Source organism: Rhea pennata, chromosome 3, assembly GCF_028389875.1.
Source record: "Rhea pennata isolate bPtePen1 chromosome 3, bPtePen1.pri, whole genome shotgun sequence".
Classification (NCBI taxonomy): Eukaryota; Metazoa; Chordata; class Aves; order Rheiformes; family Rheidae; genus Rhea; species Rhea pennata.
In genome coordinates, this window is record NC_084665.1 from 78445609 (window position 1) to 78463679 (window position 18071).

The 18071-nt window shown below is 38.8% G+C and overlaps 1 protein-coding gene across 1 annotated transcript in view; it reads left to right on the forward strand.

Annotated features, from left to right (window-relative positions):
* CDK19 (cyclin dependent kinase 19) overlaps positions 1 to 18071 on the forward strand; it is a 124824-nt gene that overhangs the window by 78857 nt on the left and 27896 nt on the right. The window contains exons 5-6 of the mRNA XM_062572651.1: positions 11496 to 11553; positions 12643 to 12774. Of these exons, the coding sequence (XP_062428635.1) occupies positions 11496 to 11553; positions 12643 to 12774 (190 nt within the window). The remainder of the gene's footprint in view (positions 1 to 11495; positions 11554 to 12642; positions 12775 to 18071) is intronic.

An 18071-nucleotide genomic window follows, 5' to 3' on the forward strand; every position in this document is an offset into this window, starting at 1 on the left:
AATGTTAGCAATATATTGAAGTAACAAAATTTCAGAATCTGAAATGCCCTATTGCAGCGATATATTACTCTAAATACTGCAAAATAAATATACTTAATATACCTGTTCACCCCAAAATTTTCAGTACATGTGTGAAAAATGGAAATGAAGAAATGACTTTCTTGTAAATTACTTTGGTCTTTGTTACTTTTTCCTCACAAACTTAAGATGTAGTTTCAGTATAGAAAAAGATTAACTATCATTTTACTGGCAGCTTATTAGTAAACAGCAGTGTTCACTATGCTTCAAATCAATGTATCAGTTGTGCTCTGTGTAAACACTTCTCTTAATCTTACCTGGTTTATTTTTTTATTTTACCTTTGAAGACTGAAAATCTGCCATAAATGTTATGCAAGCCTTAGTGGATTTGACAAAATGCCATTGTATCAATCTTATGTTGACTCAGTAAACACAGTAAGAAATCGGAGGCAGACCGATAAACTCATTAATATTCTATACAGAGATTTCTCCACTGCTCTGCTACAACTTGGTTATCATGTGCATAGAGTTTCTGAACTAAAGCATCACTTCACTGGAGACTTGCAGATGAAATTTAAGTGCACTTTTCTGGGAAAGGCAGCTTTATTATGTGAGTATAAAAGAGCATATGGTATCCTGGGGTGCGTTAGGAAGAGTGTAGCCAGCAGGTCGAGGAAGGTGATCCTGCCCCTCAACTCAGCCCTGGGGAGGCCTCATCTCGAGTCCTGTGTCCAGTTCTGGGCTCCCCAGTACAAGACAGACATGGAGCTACTGGAGAGAGTCCAGCGTGGGGCTGCGAAGACGATCAGAGGGCTGGAGCACTGGCCCTATGAGGAACGGCTGCGAGAGCTGGGCCTCTGCAGCCTGGGGAAGAGAAGACTGAGGGGGGATCTTATCAATGTGTACAAGTACCTGAAGGGAGGGTGTCAAGGGGACGGGGACAAACTCTTTTCAGTTGTCCCCTGTGACAGGACAAGAAGTAATGGGCAGAAATTGGAGCACAGGAAGTTCTGCCTGACCGTGAGGGGGAATTTCTTCCCTGTGAGAGTGACGGAGCACTGGCACAGGTTGCCCAGAGAGGTTGTGGAGTCTCCTTCTCTGGAGATACTCAAAGCCTGCCTGAATGTGATCCTAACATGCTCTAGGTGATGCTGCTTGAGCAGGGAGGTTGGACTAGATGATCTTCAGAGGTCCCATCCAACCCCAACCATTCTGTGATTCTGTGATATGAATCTGAAACCTTTTAGCTACTCTGCCTGCTTGTAGGCGCACTTTTACCACTGGTATCCTGTGGTAAATAAGAAATACCTTTATTTCTTCATGAAAAAGGAGCAAGCTGTCTAGAGCTTACTGCGAGATGTTGCATGGTAAGAGTGTGCCCATGGCAGATACCCACATGTTAGCTGAGGTGCTGGCAACTCACACTTTCACTTTGGCCAAATACTTTGTTCATCAAGCTGTACAGATTTCATGGGCTCTTCAAAATGGGTTATTTTGCGCTTTCAAATGCCTCTAGAAAACACTAAAAATGTAATCATAACTGTTGAACAGATGTGTATTTACACCGTTTTTTAAAGTGGATCTGGCACCTCATTTATGCCACTGAAAAGTACTAGACTGTTGCATGCAGTGACTCAAGCAAATGTCTTTAGAAAGTGTGTATTTTCCACTAGCACTAAAGTGCCATGTGAACTCTTTATGATCAGGATTTCTGGTTTCACAAATAGGGTGTATAAAGTCTTGTGAAAACCTTAAGCCTCAAATATTGTCTCATTGCTTTCCGCTTACAGTTGCCAGCAGGAGATTCATGGTATAGAAAGGAGGGAGCAATGTCTAAAATGATAGTGTTGTGGGCTTTTATCTCTTCCTTAGTTTTGTTCCAACATATTTCCTGTAGTATCTCCAGGATTTTTATTTTGAAATTTTACTCAAGTTTGTGAGTATAAATTTTAGAAAAAAATTTTGAAAGCACTGGTTTGAAATGAACTGCTGCAAAATCTTTTGTGGAGAGAAAGACTCTCTTCTGGATAAGGAAATACTACAATAAAAACTGAGGGAATATCTTTCTGAGTTAAATCTTGGAAACCAAAGAAGCAGTTACGGCTAGGGAAGGATACTTATCATGCCCAAGATACCAGTGCATTCAGGGCCAGTTTCAGCCTCTGTTTCCAGCTTGTATGACACTATGGTTGTTGATGCTAAAACACAAATCAACAGTGCCATGCTAAAAAGTGAGAGCTGTATTATGTTTAAAAAAAGAATAGATTTGAAATGTAGGGATTGGTGAAGAAGCCACAGCAACTTGTGCCAATCTGCTGCTCTCTCTCTCTCTCTCTCTCTTTTTTTTTTTTTTTTTAAGAGCTTGACTGGATTTTAAAGGTTGATCTGCATAACTTACTCTGTAATGAACATGTCAGCTGAGCAGTGGGAGGTTGTCCATCTGCTTGCTTGCAGTTCACAGTTTGTTTTCTCTCCCAGTAAGTTAAGTGAGGTTATGTTACCTCAACAGATATGTGAGTAGCTTGTCTAGCACGTGGTAACTGCATTGTGAGTCTGAGCCCCTACTTCCAGTGGGCTGTTAAATCCCGATTTGTATTGCTGTATGTATCAAGGGTTGTATTAGGGTGATAACATTTCTTCCTGAAGTCTGAGCACTGATCTAGTGGACAAATCATCCTGGGAAAGGGGCTGTAGCCACTGCTGCAAAAATTATAGAAAGGCTGGGATTACATTATAAATTGCTGATCTAGGGTAGTTCTGCACAAAGGAGAAGTTGCCCCCATAGTATAACAGAAATTTAAATTGATTGCATAGGTAAGGATCAGATTTCCTAGTCTTTAGATGCATCATGAAAGAAAAGGGTTGGAGGGAGATGGGCCTGCATCATTTCTTTTTTTCTTTAGCATGTCACTCTTGTAGGAGGATGTTGTTTGTCTGAGTTCCTTGAGATTGTGAGTTTAGGAAAACAGCATATAATGCAAAATGGATAAATAATGTAGCTTAATGTGGCAGAATATGTATGTAATAAACTCTGAAAGGAGTTAATTAAACCATATAAAATACTATTACTTGATTATTAAAATCCTGTAAAATTCAACGTATTTATTGCTTTCCTAAATCGTTCCAAAAGTTTCTAACCTAAAACAAAGATTAAAATTTTATTCTGTAGTTGCGAGTCCCTTAAGCTATATTCCCAAGTCCATGTGAAGACAAAAAGTAGACACTTACGACCCACTCAAGATGACGGTAACCTCTCTATAAATAACCAGACTACCTTTTCCTTTTCTTTTGCTCTTTAGAAATTTCCATTAAAGGACTTTTAATATTTCAACCTAATTCAGTCAGTGTAAGCTATCCAAGCAGAAGCAGGTTTGTGATGAAAATGGGTTGCATCTATATCTGTTTGTTTGATACTGTATTATTTATTGCAGTCAGAAAAGCTTTGTTATTCTTGGACTCTGCTAGACTCCTGGAGAAATGAGCCATTAGAATTTTACTATCTAAGATACTTTTTGTTGCCATGGCTATGGCAATGTCCATACTCTCATTTGCAATTATACATACTTTGTTTAGATAGAAGTTTCATCTGTCCGTCTTAATAACCCTACTGAACTAGGAGGAATAGTCAGAATATTGTTTTTTAAAAAAATCAGAATTTGACAATAGTGGGATTTATTGCCATAACCCAAAGTATTATCAGACATAGCATTTATGATACCTAACTTTCAAGATTTTGTAACACAAGTGAAGAGTTCCAATAGTGGGGGAAAAGGTGTAAATCACATAATCTTATTTCCATCTGTCAAATTCTAATCTCAAACTTAGTACAACTGAAGGTTTTTTATATTAGTATTCTTTCAGGCTTTCTGATTCGTAGCTTTTGCTTTTAAGGTAAAGAAAGTGATAATGTTTTGTTGCTATCTGTAAATCCAAATTTACACATGTAAGTATCTTCTCAGTATACTTGCCTTTGGGCAGTTACTCTGAATAACGATCTTGTGGGAAGAATATCTAATAAGGACTTTATGGCACAGATGTATAGACTTGGCTTGGCTGAAGTGTCATGGGCCTTCAGGATACCTCCTGAAGCCTCAGCACAAGAAGAGTGTAACTGTGCTTTTATGAAGTGAAATTTATTCTCTCCGTTCCTCTTTGTAATATCCCTCATGAGGTGAGTCTTTCTTCTGTTCCCTTGCATGGTGGCCTGTGCATCTTCCTTGCTTGCAAATGAGGTAGCAGAGGTTGAGCAATCCTAGTCTTGTCCCATGCAACGCTCCGTGCTCCCAAAGGGCCTGGGCAAGATCTAGCCCTAATGATTACCACACAGCTTTGCGGGAATTTTGCTGGAGTGATCTGTGATGTGTTGAAAAATTTGAATGCAGCATATTATTTAAGCATTTGCTTTATGACATTTGATTTTTCATTTATAATTTATGATTATATTTTCCCTTTGTTTCCATCTGTCTTCCCCCTTCTTTGTCCTTCCCAAGGTTGCATGTAACATTTTAAGTTCAAGTCTGCTATTGCAGAACCAGCACTGGGAGAATGCTTTGGATAATGTTGCATAGCAACACAAAAATTAATTGTGTCAAATGTTTTGGCATTCTCCTTATGTGAGTTTTTTCATTCTTTTCTTTTTCACTTGAACTACATTGTCTCTGATTGGGATGAAACCACTAGTACATAAGTACATTGTGAATATTATTACAATAAAAGCAATGCCCAATGTCCAAAGTCAACTGGAATTTTGATTTTTGTCTTGCAGTCATTTAATGCTCTGTCAGCCATAAGAAACCATAAAGAAATGGTGTGTGAAAGGAAGACTGTTTTATTTCTGGACTCTTATGCAGCCCAAATTATATTCTCCTCTTCTGATCGCCATTATTTCATACACCCTTTGTACTTGCAGTCCATTTTCCAGTAACAACTGTCTCATCCATTGATCAGCCATGGAACAGAGTTTGGTGAATAGTCTTCCTGTTTCAACACTGATCAAACACTTTGGGTTTATAAATTAAGTGTTTTTTCTATCAGTTGCCAGAGAAAACATGAGGGGAATGCATGTAAAGAATTAACATTGCTTGAGGTATATATTAGCTGTTAAGAACACATCTACCTATGAAAAATGAAACATTACTGAAAAGTGAGTACTTTACTGACCTGCTGACTTCATTATTGTAAGGTTGCTTATATACTACAGTAATTCAAGGCAGCACAACTTGAACAGAATATATTAGCTAGATAGTATATGTATGTTGTAGGCATTTCATTAAACAACAAAAAAAAGTTTTAGACAGTCAAATGTATAATATGGCTATATATAATGTCTATTTCAAGATCATTTTTCACAGTAGATAATAGTGCATTGAAAGAGAATGCCAAAAATAATATTTCAGTATTTTGTCTGTCAAAGTCAGTCATAAAGTTTAGCTCACCTTTGTTAAACTTTTTGCTTAAATATTCTTACTTTGTCTGGACGTTTTACACTGAAACTTGTAATACTGTTCTTCACCTTAGTAGATATCTCTGAATGCTTCCTCTTTTGGATTATAAGATTCCCTTTGTGCAAAGTCTTTCTTTCCAATGGTAAGATACGTTTGTTGGGAGCATGTTCCTGAATCTAGCCTTCTAGACTGAGCCCCTCATCTCAAATATGGTTTGCAGTGTTAAATTTATAGCTCTGTAGTCATTCAGTCAGAGTCGTAATAGTAATATAACAGGATTGCCTGTTGGCTTTGCTGCTGCTGAGCAATACACAGCCTCTTCAGCGTACCCTTTAGCTACTCCGGGGAGGATATGGAGCAGCTGGAGCTGTTGCAGGGGTGTGCAGAGAATGGAGGAGGGGGAACAGGCACAAGTCACAACAGAAGACATTGTGGGTAGAGGGCAGGAGCCAGTTTTTCGCCATGAGGGTGGTTAGGCAGGGGAACAGGTTGCCCTGAGAGGCTGCAGGTTCCCCGTACCTGGATGGGGGCAGTCTTGTGTTGGACCTGCAGCAACCTGGCGCAGCTTCAGAGTTGGCTCCAACTTGAACATTGTCCCTGCTTTGGGCAGGGTTGGGAGCAGATGACCTCCAGAGGTCCCTTTCAGCCCAAATTATCGTATGACTGATTCTCCAGGAAGTATCCACAGTTTCAGGCTGGTTTAGTCACATCTTTGTGGTTGTTTTAGGCTAGATAACCTTACATATATATTTTTGTTAATGTATGTAGATCAATGGTTGCACTCTGGATGTAGTTTCAGCATTTTTGTTTTCCTTTGCTTTTGCTTTCTTTGCAAAGAGGAGTTTTGTAAGTACATATAAACATAAAAAGATCTCTTTGATAGCTAGCTTTGATTTGAAAACAATATTCTTTCAGAACATTATGGATACAAGCAAGGAATGTTTTTTAGCAAAATCTTTCAGTAAGAAATTCCAAGAAAATATTTCAGTTATCTTCTCTACAGTTTGTTTGTACTTCTAGTTGATAATTTATTTTATTACTAGTCCTAGAACTGAAGGTAAATTCTGCATTTCCAGTTATTGTTAGAACTTATGCTATCTGGAATTAATGTCTGTTTTAACCATATCAGTTCAGCAGCTATGAAAAATAGAAGTCCCTAGCATGATCTATCAGCGTAGTTTATGATGGAGTATCTAGTTCCATCTCTCAGAATTATGCCAAAGTTTCTTTCATTTCAAAGAGTGTTGCATACTTTCATCTCTTTGCAATGACTGTATAAATTTCACTTTTAACGTATTTTTATAAGAAGCAAGAGAGGAGATGATAATAATAATGGGATCACAGTATTATTATCATATTTATTAATATATTAATATCTGACACTTATATGTAATTTAATATCAAATCAATTTACAAAATTTTAGGAATACATTTGAAATATTTTTTATGGTCATGTATGTTCCTCTGATGATTATCAACTAAATATGATTTTGACAATCTTTAAGGTCAAAATCTGACAACGTTTAGCTGTAAAGTTTAACATGTCCATATTTGCTTGTATTTTCATTTTTATTGCTTAGTGGTATTTCAACTGATTAAAATTTTTTTTTTTTTAGTTTTAAAATTAGTTTTAAAAGCTTTCCATGGTACTATTTGCTTCCTTTGCTCTCATCCTTAATATGTTTATTTCTATTTTCCTTCTGCTTAAACACGTTTCAATTTCATTTGAATGCTCTACTGCTTCAAAACATTTGACATTCTTTGTAATTTTGCTGCCTTTTTAGCTCATGTGCTGTAGTGTTCAATTTTATATTTGCCCTTACTCAACATGATAATATCTGTAGATACCTTATTGATTTGAATGAAATGAAAAATACCTTGATGGAGTTTGTTAATGATATTGCTTTGCAAGGTCAGTCGTTTCAACAGAGTAAAGGTATAGTACAAGAAAACTGTATGGATTACAAATATAGACAAAAATACAATGAAATTGCTAGTAAAGTTAAGGATAAATCAGCTGAAAAAACAGGTTGGTAGTGATACTGTGTAATCAGATCAGCGAGGCTTGCATCAGTTCACAGTACATAAGGCATATAAAGAGAAGCAGATGTGAAGATATTTTACTCTATATGGCCTACTTTTGTCTATTGCTTCAATACCAGAAAAATGCTGACCAAGTGGTTTTCTGAAAAAGGAGAGGGAAGTGATGATAGCAAGTTTTCTGTATATACTTGAATATATAGAAGTAGCTCAAATGGAAGCGATAATGACTGGAGGTTTGCAGTGCAGAATGAAGTTTTTGAAGAACAGGGTTCTTAATTCCTGTGCTTGTGAGGTGAATTGTTTTCAAAAGCATCAGTGACAGCATGCCATGTTTATCTGAAGAGAATGGCTGGGTTTTGGTAGCGTTGGCTTACAGCAGGAAGGTGCATACATGCCCTTTTCCTTCCTAGACAAGAGGGAAAATGAAAGCTTTATTTACAAATGTCTGAAAAATCTGCAGCTTCCTCTTCATCTTGAACTTTAGGGCATGGTGGTCTTCTGACTGGCGTGCCTGGGTGTGGAACGGTGTCGTGTTATTTCAGGACTTTGTGATTTGGGGAGTAGTGTAGTCAGAGCTAAGATAAAACCACTTCATTTTTTTTTCTTTTTTGGCTTGTGAATTAAAAGTGCATCTATTTAGGCTTCCACAGATGAAGGGCAAAGGAAGTGTCAACACTGTGCTGTTTACCATTGCTGTTTTTTTTCCTTTTTTTTTTAATAATTGAGATTTGAAAAGATCTCATCATACATCAGTTTCTTTAGTTGAGGGGGGAGCTCATTTAGCTCTTTCACCATAGCAACCTCCTACCTTCGGATTATTCCGTGTCCAGCGATCTGTTCCAAAGGGGAAACACATTTGTTTGGGAATAAACAATAAAGAATGGTGGATGGAAAGCGGCTTGTCCCTGTGGAGGTTTTTGCAGAGGAATGCAAGTCTGCACCGAATCTCTTCAGAATTATGTCACCGCTGCATTTAAGGAGATAACAACAGTAACTGTTCAGACTGAAGTATTGCCATCTGTTGTTAGGCTGTTGTTCCTGTTTTGGCCCGGTGTGGTCTTTCAAGTCCGTAGATGGTCTCTCTTCCTTCAGCTTTTCTCCAAATCTCTGGTCTAAATATCAAAAGAGAAGGCATATCAGTGAAGGTAGCACGGGTGTCCGAGTGTGCGAGTCCTGTTTGCGGTACTCCTCTTTCTTACGAGAACGTGCTCGCTCTCCCACCGCGGTCGTGCCTCTCCCACCGCGCTTCATCCCCTCTCCCACTGAGGCAGAGCAGGAGACGCTCTCGCCTCTCCCTGCCGCCCCCGGGGAGCCCGCCGAGTTACCTCGTCCTCCGCGTCCTTGCCTCCTCAGGCAGCCGCCTCTCGGCCGCGTTGCCCAGCGGCGGGAGGCTGCCAGCGCTGGGCCCTTGCTGCGGTTTCCGTAGCAACGGGCTGCACCGCCAGGCCAGCCTGCCCCAGGCCGCCTCGCTTCGCTGCTGCTGGGCTCCTGCGTTCGCCGAACCGCCGGGGAAGCAGCCGGCGCGTTAGCTGGGAGGTCGCTGGTTTGGGAGGGCTGACGCGGTGGGAACGCTCCCGTCTCTCTCTGGTTCCTCCGGTTCGACAAATAAATCAGTGGAAAAGTCATTTGCTTTCTCAGAGTCTCGCCTGGTGAGTTCGTTGTATGAATATTGCGGTTCATGCCAGCAGATAAAATAGTGGTTCTTTCTACGAAGAAACTGCTGCTTGAAGAATCTTTTTATTATTGCAGGTTAAAATATGAGCCTTACAAGGTGTTTCCAGTTTTGAGAATCCTGTTAGTTTTTAAGTTTCATCTTAGCGCATATCCTGGTATTAAACAAAATTTCTCTCTTACCATGTAACTCTTCATCTAACATAGAAATCAGCACAGTGACTATATTTTTATCAGCTCTGATCACTTGAAAAATGCATTTTCTGCTGCCCAAAATCCATCCCTGAATCTGAAGGTCTTTTGCAGTGTTTTTAATTTGTGCTCCACTCTCAGTGGAGGTTTCCAGGCATGAGCAATGCTCGGAACTGCAGCCTTGCTTGGGGCGATTTTGCCTGTGTAATACCTGACAGGGGGCAAATGCGGTAGCAGCTGGCTTACTTTCCTTGCTGCCTGGCTTCACTTTCTGAACATGCAGGATGGGATCATTATGTTCTCTAGAATATTCAGTTTACACAAATACAAACCACTGTTAGAAATTTAAAACCAGTGCTTGTCCAGTTGCCTTTTACTGTTAATTTCATTATCATTCAATATAAGCATCTTCTCTATCTCTCCAAGACTTGCTGGTGAGATTTTACTCGAGATCATGTGACAAAAGCCCTTACATTTTAAAATCGACGCCTTTATTGATTTACCAACGTTAACTGATTTCTCGGAGATCGTTGCTTTATGAGCGTTCATTGACTTCGAGAACGGGCTGCTAAACAAAGGTTTTTTAATAGTTTAATAGCTTAACTATTAAACTATGAATTATGACCAATAACTTACCGTTGATTAAAATAGCTATTGCATTCTCCAAGTGGAGAGTGTTTTCCCTCTTGAAGGGTTCCCAAAGTGTGCTGGGGAATGCGAAATCTGGGATGGGGTTGAGAAACAGCATGAGATGAAGAAACTCTGAGGCAGCAGCTAGTTTTCCTTGCCAAGAAGAGGAGAGGTGAAAGCGGCGGCAGCAGCTGGTGCAGGGTAGGAAGCAGAAGGGAAAGAGGAGCGATGGCTGGAGCAAAGGAAGAAGCACTGTCTGGCACTGGTTGGCAGGCAGAAGTACCTCCTGGAGCCAGACAAGTAGGAGAAGGAATAGCCGAGATAGCATTTGTTTTAGTTTTTGCTTAAGAAAAAAAAGCCTAATGATTTTTAAATGTGATCGCTGGTTGCAGTTTGAACCAAATTAATAACTATAGTTTGTAAGTCTCATTTCAGGTAAATAATGGCAGGTTTTAGGAACTGTGAAGTTAGTTGAGGTTGTGGTGTCAGCTTTCTTCGTGTCCCTTTCTGATGGTTGAACAAGTCCTGCTTGACCAGAGCCCTTGCAGAGACAGAGATTTTAAATTGCATATTAAATATAATTAATGCTTGGATGAAAACCTTTCAAAATGCTGCTCTGAAAGTTCCTTATGGATCTCTTCATTCAAATCATCTAATGTTTTCAATCTTGTTTACTTTTTTACAGCTGTTAACACAATCGGGTAAAAGCTTCCAAGGAATGACTGTTGGTGTCTGAGGGTATCTAAATCCTAACTTTAGAGCAATTGCTGTGATGTGATGTGCCGATTGTGTACCATGTTTGCAAATGGCTTGTTGTGAACAACTGCAGATTGCATACAGAAAGCCAATAAACATTTTTCCTCTATCTGTAAAGGTTCTGTCTACACTGTAAAAGAGTTTGTGGATCTAGCTATATGTATCATTTGTCATTTTAAAATAAATTCTCATAGCATGAAATCAACTTACTTTGTGGAAAAAAGTGCTTTTGCTAATGTAATTGTTGTCATACATACACTAAAAATAAACATCATTCTAAAAATATCACTGTGTGTGATGATAACAGCAACTTTCAGCTCTTCATTTGCATACCAAGATTTGGCATCATTTTAAATGAGCTACACTGGCAAAATTACTTCTTGCCAGAGTATTGATCTATGCAGTGAACCTTAGTCTGGTATAAAATGCTTTAATGCTTTTTTTTTTGAGTGAATCTCACCAATGAACATTACCATTTTGATAAAAATGGGAGTGTGAACTTAATTTAAAATTGCAGTTCTTACTATGAAATGTCAAAATACCTTGCAGTTCTTCTAGTTGTGAAGTCAGTGACTAGGAATAAAACCCAAATGCCAGCAAAGCATAAATGTTGTTTTAGACTTCTAAGAATATTTATAGAAATATTCATTATTGTAAAATAATAAAAATATGTATTTTTATTATTCTTGAAGATAATCATCAAAGATTGGCCAACTAAATACTATGCTTTTTGTTTTCCAGAAACCAGCAAACATTCTGGTAATGGGTGAAGGTCCAGAAAGAGGAAGAGTCAAAATAGGTAAACCTTTTAAGAAAACTTCATTACTTAACAAAGGAATAATTAAAAATGTTGCATCTTCAGTGTAAGATCAAAAAATCTCTAGATTAGTTTTGGAGAAATGTGTGTGCATCATCTAGTTCAATTTTGAATCTCAATCTTCAAATTTACAAGCTTACGCAATTCAAAATTAAACTCTTTTCAGTTGTCCCATGTGACAGGACAAGAGGCAACAGGCAGAAATTGAAGCACAGGAAGTTCCGCCTGACTGTGAGGGGGAATTTCTTCCCTGTGAGAGTGACGGAGCACTGGCACAGGTTGCCCAGAGAGGTTGTGGAGTCTCATTCTCTGGAGATCTTCAAGGCCCGGCTGGATGCTACCCTGTCTAGCATGCTCTAGGTGACCCTGCTTGAGCAGGGAGGTTGGACTAGATGATCTCCAGAGGTCCCTTCCAACCTTACGGATTCTATGATTCTATGAAAATAATTTATTAAACATTTATAGAGCTTGCCAAGGATATTTGGTGGCATAAAAATATCTGCAAGAAACAAGAAATAAATAAGCACATAAAGCAGCTGCAGTGACCAGGACCAGGTTAAAATTTCCGTATGGCTACCTTAGTGTTGAGCAAAGGCCAGAGTTCTTTTGGCTTCTTCTGTGGTTAAGTATTGTAATGTTGTTACTTACATGCTGTATTAATTCTTAACTATATTTTTATAGACAATATCAATGCACATATTTTCAGAAGTCCAAAGATTTGCTACGCAAAAAGCATAGAGACCTACTCCTATTGAATTTGGTTATCCGGGTATCTGTTACAGCTCATTTTGAATACTGTGGCGTTTGTATTTACATATTGTTTTACAATTCTGTGATGAAAACGCTTATTCAAGCATCATCCTTCATAGTCATACCAAATGAAGTACATGGAATTTAGGCTTATATAAGGGTAAGTATTATTATGAGTAACCTCTCAGTTACTTAGAGATACTGATATGTAAGTTTTAGTGCTTCTCAGTTTTTGTTTACTAGCTTTTTGGCAAAGCTGTTAAATTACAACTTGTAATTTACGCTAAATTCTTTAAATGTTCTTTCATTTTCTTTTCCCAGCTGATATGGGTTTTGCCAGATTGTTCAACTCACCTTTGAAGCCATTGGCAGACTTGGATCCAGTTGTGGTGACTTTCTGGTACAGAGCTCCAGAGCTGTTACTTGGAGCGAGGCATTACACAAAGGCCATTGGTAAGCTGCTGAGTAAGAAAGAGATTTATTTTTAAGTTTCTTAAAGGAGGGGAACTGCATAACTGATGTGATGATCCACTGTCCAGCTAAGGTTTTTTCCTGAAATAACAGCAGATGGAGTCTGATCCAATCCACAGTAAATCCAGATGGAACCTTTTTGAGGACTTGGTGCCTTTATTTTTGGATAGAAATTAAGATTAATAATAGACATTTTAAATGAGCTTTTTTTTTGATAGAAATATTCTTCACATTGACTTGTATGGTTTTCTGATGTAGGCTGAGAAATCTTGTAATAGCTTCAAAGGGCTTCAATAGCTTCACCAGCTGTGGCTGGTGAAGTGATGTTCTTCTACTGTGTTTCATATCCAGATGGTGTGTGCTTCTACAAAGTGTCTGGCTTGATAAAGTGATAGGCAGTGTCTTGTACTACTTGCAGTCTGCAGATTGTTCACTCCTGAAGGCTTATGAAGCTCCATGTTCAGGAAATGTTGGTGGCCAGATTCTTGTCTTTATTAAGACTTGATGAGTTCCATAAGCACGATCAGCTTGAGTGCCTAACAATTTGGACAGTAAAAACACTTGAGATGTACAGGAGGTATCCTATCTGCATGATCAGGTTGTACATTGAAGAGAACTGCAAAGAAAGCAGTTCCCTGTGTTAAAAGGGTTTAAATCATTCCTCACATGTACAAAGGTAGCTTTCTTGGCAGTTACAGACATTTGATCCCTTGTTCAGACGGTTAGAATTAGACACTCTAATACTAACATCTCACTTGAGAATTCAGTTGGGTGGACCAATACTTTCAATTAAGATCTCAGAGTCTGACTTTCTCGAATAACTACTGTTTATCAAACTATCCTATTATATATGAGTGCACAAAAAAAAGTTTATGAAATGGGAGGTTATAAGTTTGTCATCTAACTTCTTCAATGTCTGCTTGCACTTGACATTTTTTTACCACTCTCCTCTCCCGTTTAGAGTCCTCGAATGTGGGAGGACCTGAGGTGGGCAAAACACTGCTTTATGTGTTGATCTGGCCTTCAGAATGTGCAGGAACTGTGAAGAAGTTCAAAAAGACTTCTGCACAGGTCTAGTGAGTGAGCATAGCTGTAAAACTTTCTATCATCAGAGCTGCCTATCCCATTTGGAAGACTATGTAGACTCAGTCTTGAGGAATTCACAGGCCAGTAGTGTGCATTTCTGTCCTTGGACAAAATTTATCAGCATGAAAAAGTTGAAAAGTCAGGTCTTAAAACTCAGCATTGCTTTTCATCCATTGAAATGGACAAATATAAACTATTAACTATAACTATTATTAGCAAGTAGAATGGCACAACAGAAGTGTAACTGTAAAGCAAAGTGATGTTGATGATGTAACATCCATATCACACGTTTCAGAGGAAGTGGAGTACTTTGGGCCATCTCTAGCTTGTTTCCATGGACTAATACTCATGAGTGGTGAAAGCACATCTTTTGGTTTAATTTCATCCCAAAGGGATTAGTTTTGTGCACTCTGAGATGACTTTGCAGTGTGAGCTGAAGTGGGAACAATCTGATTCATTTCCAAGCTGATTCAAGGTAAAATACTAACAATCATTCAGATTGGAAGGGAGCTCAGTAGGTCTCTAGTCCAAACTCCTGTTCAAAGCAGGGTCCACTCTGAATTTGGACCAGGTTTCCTGGGGCTTTGTCCACTCATATCTTAAAAGCCTCTAAGAACAAAGATTGTGCAACCTCTCAAAGTGATTTAGTTGTCCTCATAGTGAAGAATTTTTTCCTTATATCCGGTCAGAATCTTCTCTGTTTCAGTTTGTTTTTGTCTCTCTTCTGCCCTATGAAGAGCCTGGCTCCATCTTCTCGATCACTACCCTGTAGGTACTGTGAGGCTGCTGTTAGACCCCTGCTCCAAAGCCATCTCATCTCCAGGCTGCACAAACCCTGTTCCTCAACCTATCCTCACAGGGTAGTGCTCCAGTCCCCAACCAGCTTGGTGGCCCTCTGCTTACCTAATGTCGGTTCATCAAAGTCTGCCTTGTATTCAGGCCCCAAAACTGGAAATGCTATTCTCAGTGTGGTCTAATGAGTGCTGGATAAAGGGGAGTAATCGCTTCCGTCAGTCTACTAGCTCTCTTCCTACTGATAGGGTGCTGTTAGTCTTCATCACTACTGTTTACCTAAAGGACCCCCAGGTCTTTTCTTTATGGAGATGTTCCCCAGCAAGTCAGTCCCTAGCCTGTACAATTGCAGGGAGTTAGTCCATCCCAGGTGCCTTTTTCCTTGCTGAATTTCATGAGGTTCCTGTGGCCCGTTCCTCCCTCTGAATGGCAATTCTGCCCTCAAATGTATCGACTGTTTTTTCAGTTTTGGTCTCATCCACAAACTTGCTGATGATGTGTCTTAATCTCTTTCTTCTGGTCATTGGTAAAGATATAAAGCTGGATAGGTCCCAGCTTGGGCTTCTGGGTACTTTTGCTAATCAGCCTCCAGACAGAGTAGGAACCATTAATCAGTGTTCCTAGGCCCCAATGATTCAGCCATTTTTTTTCCTGAAGTTCAGCACTTGTATTGTACTACATGCCTTCATTACTCCACTATTTCATGTTTTTTCCAGCTGAGGCTGCGCTGATTATCACATCGCCAGCCATTTCTTCCTTTTTCATGAGCAGCAGATCCAAGAGATAACCCGTATAGCATCTGTGTTAAGAAGTTACCACCAACATGCTGCAGAAATTTTTGCAAGGTCCACGAGAAAACCGTGTCCATCTCTGTGTATTCTCCCTGATGCTACACAATCTGTTCTCCTGCTTCTCCCCCAGCTCCTTCCTCTGGTGACTCTGCCTCAACGAGAGTATACCTTGTGCAGATGAGGCTGCTGCCCCCCTGCAGCTTGCATCCAGAGTGGCAGCATTTGCCCTGTGGAGCTCTGCGTTGGTTGAGGCTTCTGGTTTCCCAGGGTGTCTTCTCCAGCAGATGCTGGGGATGAAGCACTGCAGCATGTCCCCATGGTTGTTGTCCAGTCCCATACTGGCCAGCAGACTGGAGCAGACTTTCAGGGCCTGCTTTGCATCTGCTACTGTGCAAACTGCCCTGCTAACTTGTAAAGCCTCTGTTTGCTGTGCCCTGTATTTAGTGAAAATGATTACTTATAAGTATTTAAAGAAATGCCAACAGGATCACTTTAAATGCTTGTAAATGAATGTGATGCTTAAACTGCCCTGATGAAATTGCTTTTGTGGAGCCACAGTGTGAGTGGACCAGATTATTTAGTGACCTGTACTTGCAGCAGTGAGAAGCTACCTTAACTGACAGTTGCCTATTTTTGATAGATAGCACATTTATTTGCAGAATTAGGTGTGCAATATGTACCATTATCTCAGGATATCTCTTTGAAGAATGAATTAGTATAATACCGTTGTTTTTTAATTATGTCATAAATTACTTAGTTTGTGCCCTGAGGGATCTGTAGTCTACACTAAAACACAGACTAGGAATCTCTATGAAATTTTAGAGGATGATGCTGCCTCAGAGAGATTTGGATTTGTTAGTAGTTTACTATTTTTGATGCTTTTATTTCTTATATTAGACCCACACCACTGAATCCTTTAGAAGGGGTCTGAATGGATAGTGTGATGCACATCACACTGTGGATAGCAGGGGCATTCAAAATGCTTTGGCAGCAACGTAAGAAATACAGAAAAGAAAACAAGGAAAGTTGAAAGGTAGTATTTGTAGGCTGAGTGAAGGATTAGAGGAGGATGTGATTAAAGAGAAAAGAAAAGAACAAAGATACGTGAAGGTGATCTATATACGACTGTAAGGCAAAGGGAAGAAGCTGGTAACAAAATGACAGCAACGATGTTCATGCTCTATATGAGTCCAGACTTGTGTTTTGCTTCTAGCATTATATGCACATAAAAAAGCAGTCTTAGTGAGCTAATCACACTAGCAAGAGTTGCTATTTAACTTGAACATGTATATTTTTTTTGGCAAAGAAGGCAACTCTTAAGCTATCTCTGCAATCTCTATACAAGAAATATAATTCTGACATCTCTTAAAATTACACAATCCTCAGGAGCACTAATGTATTGCTTTTAGTAATGACTCATAAATTATTTAAGATTCTCACTTAACTGCTATTCAGTTGAACATACTTATTTAGAAGAAGAGTGGTTAGATATGGCAGTTTATGAAAAAGTAAATAACAGGCTATTTGGTATATAGCTTCTCATTTTCCACAGATACTTTCTTATGCTTTCTATATAATATATAATTCTATATAATCAGTGATCTTCAATAAAATGAGGCTAAAAGCTGTATCACATCGGCTTGTCAATTCTTTGTGAGTTTTACCATTGTGAGAAATACTTTTATTTGAATTTACTAGGAATTTCTTCAGTCATCAGTTCTTTATTGCAATACATTAAACATTGTCTGAAACAGTTGCTACATAATTCAGACTTTTGCTTAAATTTTTACTGGCTTTTAGTTTTTATATATCTATTTTTTATATATTCTATTTTCTGTAGTTCATACTCTCTTCCTTATCTTATTCTCAAGACTCAATTTCCTGTTGCCTTGTACTGTATTTCCACAATGCTTGATGGAAAATTTTTCCTGTGTGAAAAAGAAACAATTCCTTTTGCCTGCCCTTTGCCAATCAAAGCTCAAAAATGTGACTCTCTTCCTTGGCCTGTGATATCCAACTCTTTCTCTAAAAAAACTATTCATGATCAAAGCCTTCAAAGATGCTAGTTGATTTCGTAGCTTCCAATCTTAGGCTGTTCAACACGAACAATGTTGGAAGAATTTCATAGAGGGCTGGAACTCAATACATCTTAAACAATTAAATTCCTGATGGCAATTTGGACAGTCATTCACTTTTGAAATGTTTTTTTCTCTGATTTTTTCATGAGGAATCCTCCTTTCTGTTTCTTCCTCTCAATTCCTGTTCTCTGCATGTATTGATGCTACTTTACTACCCTATAGCCTAAAGTAGTATCTAGTTTTTTAATTTACTTACGTTACTATACAAAATTAACTGTTTTTTTCAATCAGCTCTTGATAGTTGGTACTTGATAAATGCAGAAAATATTTGTTCAGCTACACGTATAACATGCATATCAGCAAGTGTTCTTCTGAAATTATTATCAGTGTATTCCTAAGATCTTAGATACCGTCTGCCATGGTATCCACTTTGGTTTTGTTCTTCAAATATGTTTGCTTGCATGCAAATAGTTCTTGTACGTGATCAGTTGATGAAACTGGAATTTGACCTGTGTTACTATACATGTTACTC